Source organism: Chlorocebus sabaeus, chromosome 6, assembly GCF_047675955.1.
Source record: "Chlorocebus sabaeus isolate Y175 chromosome 6, mChlSab1.0.hap1, whole genome shotgun sequence".
Classification (NCBI taxonomy): Eukaryota; Metazoa; Chordata; class Mammalia; order Primates; family Cercopithecidae; genus Chlorocebus; species Chlorocebus sabaeus.
The window spans coordinates 42,320,230-42,331,935 of NC_132909.1; the positions used below are offsets into that span (position 1 = coordinate 42,320,230).

General features: G+C 37.5%; 1 protein-coding gene across 1 annotated transcript in view; it reads right to left on the reverse strand.

Annotated features, from left to right (window-relative positions):
- Positions 1-1,432: 1,432 nt before the first annotated feature.
- LOC103234279 (uncharacterized) overlaps positions 1,433-11,706 on the reverse strand; it is a 102,385-nt gene continuing 92,111 nt past the window's right edge. The window contains 1 exon segment of the mRNA XM_037992347.2: positions 1,433-2,418. Coding sequence (XP_037848275.2) covers positions 1,653-2,418 — 766 coding nt within the window. The 3' untranslated portion in view covers positions 1,433-1,652.

The window sequence follows — 11,706 nt, forward strand, 5'->3', positions numbered from 1 at the left end:
CGGCTCACTGCAAGCTCTGCCTCCCCAGTTCACACCATTCTCCTGCCTCAGCCTCCCGAGTAGCTGGGACTACAGGTGCCTGCCACCACACCCAGTTAATTTTTTGTATTTTTTGGTAGAGACGGGGTTTCACCGTGTTAGTCAGGATGATCTTGATCTCCTGACCTGGTGATCTGCTTGCCTCGACCTCCTAAAGTGCTGGGATTACAGGCGTGAGCCACCACGCCCAGCCATGGACTCTCATTTTTCTAAGCTGTAGTTTCTGAAAGAGTGTTTTTCCAAATTTATTACATATTTGCACGATTTTTCTTCAACATGAATTCCCTGATATTGAACAATGTGTGAGAAACTGCTTCAGAGTTTTTCCTGTACAAAAAATGTCTACAATAAGATCTATGAAACAAATAAAGGCACTACAACCCTCTTTATATTTATAATGTTCATCTTCAAAATAAATACTCTTCACTGTAAAAGTTTGTATTTTCTTTTCTTTCTTTTTTTTTTTATTGATGTTGTCTTGCTCTGTGGCCCAGGCTAGAGTGCAGTGGTGTAATCTCAGCTCACTGCAACCTCTCCCTCCCTGACTTCAAGTGATTCTCCTGCCTCAGCCTCTTGAGTAGCTAGGATTACAGGCATCACAACCATGCCCGGCTAATTGTTATATTTTTAGAAGAGATGGGGTTTCAGCATCTTGGATAGGCTGGTCTCAAACTCCTGACCTCGTGATCCACCTGCCTTGGCCTACAAAAGTGTTGGGATTACAGGCCTGAGCCACCACGCCTAGTCAAAAGCTTGTATTTTCTGAAAGATCTTTTGACAGTAATTGTACATACAATGATTTTATTAAGTATGAACTCTCTAGTGTTAAGACATGAACATATATTAATGACTTTTTCAGTCTTTATGTTTGTATAATTTATCTCAAGTATAAATGCTTTCCTGTGCAATAAGGTGTGAGCATTGGTTAAGTTTTGCCACATTGTTCACACATGTAGGTGTTTTCTCTAGTATGAATTATCTTACCTACAATCAAATGTGACAACCATTTAAAGGCTTTGTCTCATTCTTCAGATTTCTAAGATTTCTCACCAGCATAATTTCTTTTATGGTTAGAAAAGTTTGAGGTGTTGTCAAAAGCATTGTCACATCTTTCTTGTTTGTAGAATTTCTTTCCAGTATAAATTATCTTATGTCTGTTAAGAATTGAAAGCCTGTTAAAGGCTTTGCCATGTTTTTCACCCTCATAGGGTTTCTGTACAGTATGAATTTTTTTAATGCTTAGTAAGAGTCTGAAGACTGGTTAAAGGCTTTGCCACATTCTTCACATTTGTAGTTTCTCTCCAGTGTGAATTATTTTCTTCAATAAGATTCAAGGACTGGTTGAAAGCATTGCGATATTCTTCACAGTTATGAGGTTTCTTTCCAGGATGAATTTTCCTTTTTTTTTTTTTTTTGCGACAGAGTCTTGCCTTGTGGCCCAGGCTGGAGTAGAATGGCACGATCTTGGCTCACTGCAAACTGTGCCTCCTGGGTTCAAATGATTCTCCTGCTTCTGCCTCCTGAGTAGCTGGGATTACAGGTGCCCGCCACCACACCCAGCAAATTTTTGTATTTTTAGTAGAGATAGGGTTTCACCATGTGCCAGGCTGGTCTCAAACTCCTGACCTTGCGATCTGCTCGCCTTGTCCTCTCAATGTGCTGGGATTACAGGTGTGAGCCACCACGTCCTGCTGAATTTTCTTATGTTTAGTAAGAGTTGAGGACTGGTTAAAGGTTTTACCACATTCTCCATGTTTGTAAGATTTCTTTCCAGTATGAATTATGTTATGTTTAGCAAGGTTTGAGGATCGGTTAAAAGCTTTGCCACATTCTTCACATTTGTAGGGTCTCTCTCCAGTGTGAATTCTCTTATGTGTAGTAAGGTTTGAGGATCGGTTAAAAGCTTTGCCACATTCTTCACATTTGTGGAGTTTCTCTCCAGTATGAATTATCTTATGTTTCCTAAGGTTTGAGGATTGGTTAAAAGCTTTGCCACATTCCTCACATTTGTAAGGTTTCTCTCCAGTATGAATTATCTTATGTGTAGTAAGGTGTGAGGAATGGCAGAAGGCTTTGCCACATTCTTCACATCTGTAGGGTTTCTCTCCAGTATGAATCATCTTATGTGTAGTAAGGGTTGAAGAGTGCTTAAAAGCTTTGCCACATTCTTTACATTTGAAGGGTTTCTCTCCAGTATGAATTCTCTTGTGTCTAGTAAGGGTTGAGAACCGCGTAAAGACTTTGTCACATTCTTCGCATTGGTAAGAATTCTCTCTAATATGAATTCTTTTATGTTGACTTAGGTGTAAAAGCATGCAAAACGATTTGTCACATTTTTTACATTTGAAAGGTTTCTTTCCAGTATGTCTTGTCTTATGTCTATTTGAATTTAAATTTTCATGAAAGACTTTTATATATTTATCACATTGAAATATTTTGCTCTGGGTAGTTGTCAAACACTGGTTTAGTTCATTATAACCTTCTCTGTGCACCTTACACTCATCTACACTTGCGGAACCTTTTCTTAATTGTAAATTCTCATGTTCACATTTTCTGTATCTTCTCAGTATCACTTGTTGGAAAGAATCTTTTATGTCTTGCTCTGGCCAAAGGTCTTTGGTAAAATAAGAACACATAGCTGAAAGAAATAAAAACAACAAATTATTCAATTTACTAGACTCTGATAAACATACTTTACAAATCTAACCTATATTATACAAACTACATAAGCAAGATGCCATAATAAAATACCACAGGCCCTAAATCCTTCATAGACATATAAATATAATAAAAACATACTGACCAAAATACATGAGGAAAACTTATAAATAACTGTGTAAATTTCCCTAGGTGAGTACACAAGAATGCAAAGACACAGAAGAAAAAGAAAAGTCTGTTACATTTACCCAACACAGTTCTTCCTACTCCCCAATATAACATAGTGCCTTTCCACGTAAATTGCTAACTTTTGGTTTCTTTTTTAGTAAACAAATACAATACTGGCACATATATCTACATTACTTGCTACTAGAGGCCTTTCCAGAAACTGGTCTCCCATAACATAAAGTGCTGAAAAAAATGGTGGTATATTTTGGAATTACAGTTTGGGTCTGCTGAGACCAACAGTAAATGTTACAGCAGCAGAGAGACTGCAGTACAACAGACAGAAAACAGATATAGCAAATGGTTACTGATTAAGATGAAGCAGAAATGAATTCCTTTAACTAAAATGTAAACACAAAATTTTAGACAAGATACATTCTAAGAACATGTTTGAGAATCTCCCAGGATCCGAGATAATTGTTTTCAGACTATGCCAGGAGAAAGCTACATGATAAAAATTGTGTCAGGTAGCTTTATTTAATGCCCGAATTTTAATCAAAGATTACAATGAATACAAAATAGGGCAAAATGATTCTATCAAAAATATAAAATTGTCAGAAAGAAACCAAAAATAAGTATATACTAATTTTAAAAATTAAAAATAAACTGAATACTCAATGAGTAAATTAGGAATACAGAGAACTACAGAAAATCAGAAAAAACTGAAGATAAGAAAAAAATATTCAAAATATCCAAAAAAACAAATTGTAAAAGGTAAAAAATATCAAAAGAAAATATCACTCAAAAATTCTGAAAGAAAAAATAATGTCAAAATGAAGAAGCTCAACAAACAATTAGGATACACACAAAGATATTTATAACAAACACATATATAAGCACAATTTCAAAAGCCACAGACAAGAAGAGAATGGAGCTGCAAGATAAAAATGGTGTGTCATTTACAAGCATAGTCTTATAAGACAATCAGTCAACTGTCAACAAAACCTTTGCAGGCTAGAAGGAAACTGTGTGATATAGTCAAAGTCCTAAAAAAAAATAGCTATGAAGTCAGAATAATAACAGTCCTGCCAAATAAAAAGAAAAAAACCTTCAAAAACAACCAAATTCTGAAAAAATATATTGGCACTTCATATGCCCTAAACATAAAAGATGCGGAAAGCAGTTGCTTCTACTGAAAATAATATGATTAAACAAAATAATTTTATAAATAATTATATCATATACATTATTTTCTGGGGAAAAAAATGCACATACACAAAAATGGAATTTCTTAGCATTATAATAATATGGCACAAAACATTTTTATTTATTCTCTAAAATTTGAAAGGTAAAAGAATAGAAATAATTATAAACATTTGTTAATGAATATACAACAAAACATATAATTAGCAACATCAATGACAAATTTGAGGGCAGATATAATGAGAAAAAATTTATGAATCCAGCTGAAGTTCATTTTTTACCAGATTAAAATACACTGTTGTAGCTTTTAGAGGTTTTATGTAATTCCCAATACACCATCAAGAATATATCTATATAGATACACAAAACAAAGTAAGAAAGAAGTAAAAGCATATCAAGGTAAGTATAAAAAAGACACAAAGAAAAAGAGAAAATGAGGAACAAAGATACAAGAATCAAATAAAACAATAAAATAACATTACTAAGTCTTCATAAGCGGAGAAAAATAAAATTCTTTTCAGAGAAGCAAATGCTGAAGGAATACATGACCACCAGGCCTGCCTTACTAGATAGAGCTATGAAAGAAGGAATAAATATGGAAAGAGAAAAACTATTACCAGCCACTGCAAAAACACAGTGAAGTACAAAGATGAACGATGCTATAAAACAACTACATCAATGACTCTGCAAAATAAGCAGCTAGCACCACTTGGATAGAATCAAAATCACACATAACAATATTAGCCTTAAATGTAATCGGTTGAATGCCTCAATTGAAAGACACAGAAGGGCAAGCTGGATAGAGTCATGACCCATTTGTGTGCTGTATTCAGGAGACCTATTTCACATAAAAAGACAAGTGTAGGCTCAAAGTAAAGGAATGGAGGAAAATTGACAAAGTACATAAAAGCAGAAAAAAAAGCAGGGGTTGCAATCATAGTTCCTTTTTTATTTTTGAGACGGTGCCTCACTCTGTTGCCCAGTTGGAATGCAGTGGTGCGATCTCAGCTCACTGCAAGTTCTGCCTCCTGGGTTCATACCATTCTCCTGCCTCAGCCTCCCGAGTAGCTGGGACTACAGGCGCCCGCCACCACTCTCAGGTAATTTTTTGTATTTTTAGTAGAGACAGGGTTTCACTGTGTTAGCCAGGATGGTCTCGATCTCCTGACCTCACGATCTGCCTGCCTTGGCCTCCCAAAGTGCTGGGATTACAGGCGTGAGCCACCACGCCCGGCCTGCAATCATAGTTTCTGACAAAACAAACTTTAAATCAACAAAGGTCAAAAAAGACAAAGAAGTGCATTACATAATGGTAAAGAGATCAATTCAAGGAGCACCCGGATTCATAAAACACATTCTTAGAGAACTATAAAGAGACTTAGACTTCCATATAATAATAGTGAGAGACTTTAATGCCCCTCTGTTAATATTAGACAGATCATTGAGACAGAAAAGTAACAAGGCTTGAACTCAGCCACAAACAACACAATGCACATTCTTCCAAGTTCCACATGGCACTTACTCTAAAATTGATCACATGGCTGGGCATGGTGACTCACCTTGTAATCCTAGCACTTTCGGAGGCCAAGGTGGGTGGATTGCCTGAGCTCAGGAGTTCAAGTCCAGCCTGGGGAACATGGTGAAACCCCATCTCTACTAAAAATACAAAAAATTAGCCAGGCGTGGCAGCATGCGCCTGTAATCCCAGCTACTCAAGAGGCTGAGACAGCAGAATGGCTTGAACCCGGGAGGTGGAGGTTGCAGTGAGCTGAGATCGTGCTATCGCACTCCAGCCTGGGCAACAGAGCGAGACTCTCAAGGAAAAAAAAAAGAAAGAAAAGAAAAAAATTGATAACATAATTGGAAGTGAAACACTTCTCAGCAAATGCAAAAGAACTGATATCATAACATTCTCTCAGACTGCAATGAAATCAAATTAAAACTAAAGAGTAAGAAACTCACCAGGCATGTGATGGCTCAGTAATCCCAGCACTTTTTTTTTTGAAACAGAGTCTGGCTCTGTCGCCAGGCTGGAGTGCAGTAGTGCAATCTTGGCTCGCTGCAACCTCTGCCTCCTGGCTTCAAGTGATTCTCCTGCCTCAGCCACCCGAGTAGCTGAAACTACAGGCACGCGTCACCACACCCGGCTAATTTTTTATATTTTTAGTAGAGATGGGGTTTCACCATGTTGGCCAGGATGGTCTCAGTTAGAGGCCAAGGTGGGTGGATCACTAGAGGTCAGGATTCGAGACCAGCCTGGCAAACATGGTGAAACATACCATCTCTGCTAAAAATACAAAATATTAGCCGGGCGTGGTGGTGGGTGCCTGTAATCCCGGCTACTCGGGAGGCTGAGGCAGGAGACTCACTTGAACCTGGGTGGCGGAGGTTGCAGTGAGCCGAGATTGTGCCACTGCACTCCAGCCTGGGTGACAAGAGAAGAACTCTGTCTCAAAAAAAAAAAAAAAAAAAAAATCAGAAATCAAAAAATTATTCGAAACCAATAAGAATGAAGAGACAATGTATCAGAATCTCTGGCACACAGCTAAAGCAGTGTTAATGGGGAAATTTATAACACTAAATACCCAAATGAAAAAGCCAGAAAGACCTCAAAGGGACACCCTAACATCACAACTAAAAGAACGAGAAAACCAAGAGCAAACAAACCTTAAAGCTAGCAGTAGATAAGAAATAACCAGATTCAGACTGGAAATGAAGGACACAGAGACACAAAAAACCCTTCAAAAAAAAAAAAAAAAAAAAAAAAATCAATGAATCCAGGAGATGTTATTTTGACAAAATTAATAAAATAGATGCTAGCTAGACTAATAAAATAGAGATGAATGAAACAGACAATAAAAAATGATAAAAGGGATCACCATTGACCCCAGAGAAATAAAAACAACCTTTGGAAAGTACTACAAACACCTCTATGCACAAAAACTGGAAAACCTAGAAGAAATGGATAAATTCCTGGACACATCTATCCTTTCAAGTCTGAACAGGAAGAAATTGAATCCCTGAAAAGACCAATAACGAGTTCTGAAATAGAGGCGGTAACAAATAGTCAATAGCCTACCAACCATAAAAAGTCCAGGACCAGATGAATTTATAGCTGAATTCTACCAGAGGTACAAAGAGGATCTGGTACCATTTCTTCTGAAACTATTCCAAATGATAGAAAAGGAGGGGCCTCTCCTTAACTCATTCTATGAGACCAGCATCATCCTGATATCAAGACCTGGCAGATATACAACAAAAAAACAGAAGAAAACAAACAAAAAAGCCTTCAAGCCAATATCCCTGATAAACATCAGTATAAAAATTCTCAATAAAATACTTGCAAACTGAATCCAGCAACACATAAAAGCTTATCCACCACAATCAAGTCAGCTTTATTCCCAGGATGCAAGGCTGGTTCACATACAAAAATCGATAAACATAATTCTTCACATAAACAGATTTAAAGACAAAAACCACATAATTATCTCAATAGACACAGAAAAAGCCTTCGATCAAATTCAATAATCCCTTCATGTTAAAAACTCTCAATAAACTAGGTATTCACGGAACATACCTCAAAATAATACGAACTATCTATGACAAACCCACAGCCAATATCACACTAAAAGAGCAAAAACTGGAAGCATTCCCCTTGAAAACTAGCACTAGACAAGGATGTCCTCTCACCACTCCTATTTAACATAGTATTGGAAGTTCTGGCCAGGGAAATCAGGCAAGAGAAATAAATAAGCGGTATTCAAACAGGAAGTCAAACTTCTGTCTGCAGAAGCTTGCAGATGACATGTTTGCAGACGACACGATCCTGGATCTAGAAAGTCCCATTGTCTCTTCCCAAAATCTTCTTCACCTAATAAGCAACTTCAGCAAAGCCTCAGGATACAAAATCAATAGCCAAAAATCACAAGCATTTCAATACACCAACAATAAACAAGCAGAGAGCCAAATCATGAATAAACTCCCATGCACAATTGCTACGAAGAGAATAAAGGAATACAGCTAACAAGGGAAGTGATATACCTCTTCAAGGAGAACTACAAACCACTGCACAAGAAAACCAGAGAGGACACAAACAAATGAAAAAGACAGAAAGAATCAATATTGTAAAAATGGCCATACTGCTTGAAGTAATTTATAGATTCCATGCTATTCTGACTAAACTACCACTGACATTCTTCACAGAATTAGAAAAAAAACTACTTTAAAATTCATATGAAACCCCGAAAGACCCCTCATAGCCAAGAGAATCCTAAGCAAAAAGAACAAAGCTGGAGGCATCATGATATCCAACTTCAAACTATGCTACAAGGCTATAGTAACCAAAGCTGCCTGGTACTGGTATAAAAACAGACACACAGGCTGGGTGCAGTGGCTCACGCCTGTAATCCCAGCACTTTGGGAGGCCGAGGTGGGCGGATCACGAGGTCAGGAGATCGAGACTATCCTGGCTAACATGGTGAAACCCATCTCTACTAAAGAAAATACAAAAAATTAGCCAGGTATGGTGGCAGGTGCCTGTAGTCCCAGCTACTCGGGAGGCTGAGGCAGGAGAATGGCGTGAACCCAGGAGGCGGAGCTTGCAGTGAGCCAAGATCACACCACTGCACTCCAGCCTGGGTGACAGAGTGAGACTCCGTCTCAAAAAACAAACTAACAATAAAAACAGACACGTAGACCAATGGAACAGAGTAGCGAACTCAGAAGTAAGACTGCATATCTACAACCATCTGATATTTGAAAAACCTGACAAAAACAAGAAATGAGAAAAGGATTCCCTTTTAATAAATGGTGCTGGGAGAACTAGCCAGCCATAGGCAGAAAATTGAAACTGGACCCCCTTTCTTACACTTATACAAAAATTAACTCAAGATGAATTGAAGACTTAAATTTGAAACCCAAAACTACAAGAACCCTAAAATAAAATTTAAGTAATACCATTCAGGACATAGGCATGGGCAAAGACTTCATGATGAAAGTGTCAAAAGCAATTGCAACAAAAGCAAACATTGACAAACGGTATCAATTAAAGAGTTTCTGCACAGCAAAAGAAATTATCATCAGAGTGAACAGTCTACAGAATGGGAGAACATTTTTGCAATCTCTCCATCTGACAAAGATTAATATACAGAGTCTACAAAGAACTTAAAAAAATTTACAAGAATAAAACAAAGAACCTCATTAAAAAGTGAGCAAAGAACAAGAAGAAACGCTTCTCAAAAGAAGACATTTATGTGGCCAACAAACATGAAAAAAAGCTCAACATCAGTGATCATTAAAGAAATGCAAATCAAAACTACAGTGAGATACCATTTCACGCCAGTCAGAATGGTGATTACTAAAAAGTCAAGAAACAACAGATGTTGGTGAGGCCATGGAAAAATAGAAATGGTTTTACACTTTCGGTGGGAATGTAAATTAGTTCAACCATTGTGAAAGCCAGTATGGCAATTTCTCAAAGACCCAGAACCAGATATACTATTGGACCCAACAATTCCATTATACTGAGTATATACCAAAGGAATATAAATCATTCTATTATAAAGATACATGGATGTGTAACTTCATTGCAGCACAATTCACAATAGCAAAGACATGGCATCAACCCAAATGCCCATCTGTAACAGACTAGATAAAGAAGATGTGGTACATAAGCACCATAGACTACTACGCAGCCATAAAAAGGAACAAGATCATGTACTTTGCAAAGACAGAGATGGAGCTGGAAGCCATTATTTTCAGCAAACTAACACATGAACAGAAAACCAAACACCACATGTTCTCACTTATTGAGTGGAAGCTAAACAGTAAGAATACATGGGCACATGGAGGGAAACAACACACACTGGGGTCTGTTGCAGGGATGGGAGAGCATCAGGATAAATAGCTAATGTAGGCAGGGCTTATCACTGAGGTGAGGGGCTAATAGGTGCAGCAAACCAACAAGGCACACGTTTACTTATGTAACAAACCTGCACATCCAGCACATGTATCCTGAAATAAAATTACATTAAATTAAATTAAATTAAATTAAATTTATTTATTTATTTTGAGATGGAGTCTCGTTCTGTCACCCAGGCTGGAGTGCAGTGGCATGATCTCGGCTCACTGCAAGCTCCGCCTCCTGAGTTCATGCCATTCTCCTGCCTCAGCCTCCAGAGTGGCTAGGACTACAGGCGCCCGCTACCACGCCTGGCTAAATTTTTGTATTTTTTAGTAGAGACGGGGTTTCACCGTGTTAGCCAGGATGATCTCGATCTCCTGACCTTGTGATCTGCCTGTCTCAGCCTCCCAAAGTGCTGGGATTACAGGCATAAGCCACCGTGCCCGGCCCATTAAATTAAATTTTAAAAAATGAAACTGGTAATAGTAACTTTATATCTTTAAGTAGTCATTTTAAATATAATTAAACTACTTATTTAAAAAATATAATCTCAGAACTTTTGGAGGCTGAGGAATCTGATCACTTTAACTCAGGAGTTTGAGACCAACCTAGACAACAGGGCAAAAAAGTGTCTCTACAGAAAAAGGTACAAAAAACTATCTGGGCTTGGGATGGCAAATATTTGCAACCCAGCTACTCAAGAAGCTGAAATAAGATCATCTGAGTTTGGGAGGTTGAGGCTGCAGTGAGTCGTGATCATGCCACTGCAAACCAGCCTGGTTGACAGAGTGAGACTTTATCTCAAAATTAAATAAATTTATAAAAAAAAAAAAAAATTAAGATGGCTTAGTGGCTTAAGTTAAAAAGCATACAATTTGCTGTCTATAAGAGACTCGATTTAGCATTGAGTCAAATAGGTTGAAAGTATCTCAATGGAAAAAGTCTGTATTCCATGCAAGTAGTAACCACAATTGGGTGAGGTGGTAATTATTATATTGGATATAATATGTTTTAAGTAAAGTACTAGCATAGGACAAACACAATATTATATAATGGTCAAATGGGTCAATTTACCAGGAAGCTATAACTATCATATCTATTTATATGTATATGTGTATGTATATATAACATAAGGGTTCCAAAATATATAAAGCAAATTTTGGCAAAGGTGAAGCAAGAAATACATAGCAACACAATTGTAGACATCAAGACGTCATTTGCAATAATAAGCAGAAAATTCAGATAAAAGATCAATAAGAAATCAGAAAGCAGACATTACAGACTGTTATTAGCTATTTTGCATAAAGAGGAATACCTGAGTGTATAACTTATAAAGAAAGAAGATTTATTTAGCTCATAGTTCAGCAGACTGTACAAGCAGGGTGTAACAGCATCTGCTTTCAGTGAGGGTCCCAGGAAACTTATAATCATGGTGGAAGACAAAGAGTAACTGGACATATCACATGGTAAGAGATGGCAAGCGTGAGGTGAAGGAGTCAGTTTCTTTAAATGAACCAGCTCTCATTTGAATTAATGGAGTGAAAGCTTTCTCATGACCAGGATGGTATGAAGGCATTCATGAAGAATTTGTCCCCATGACCCAAACACCTCCCACCAGGTTTCACATCTAACATTGAGGATTACATTGCAGAATGAGGTTTGCAGGACAGAGACATCCAAACCATACCATAGACCAACTAGGCTTAACAGATAGGTATAAAACTTTTCAGTTAAAAGCA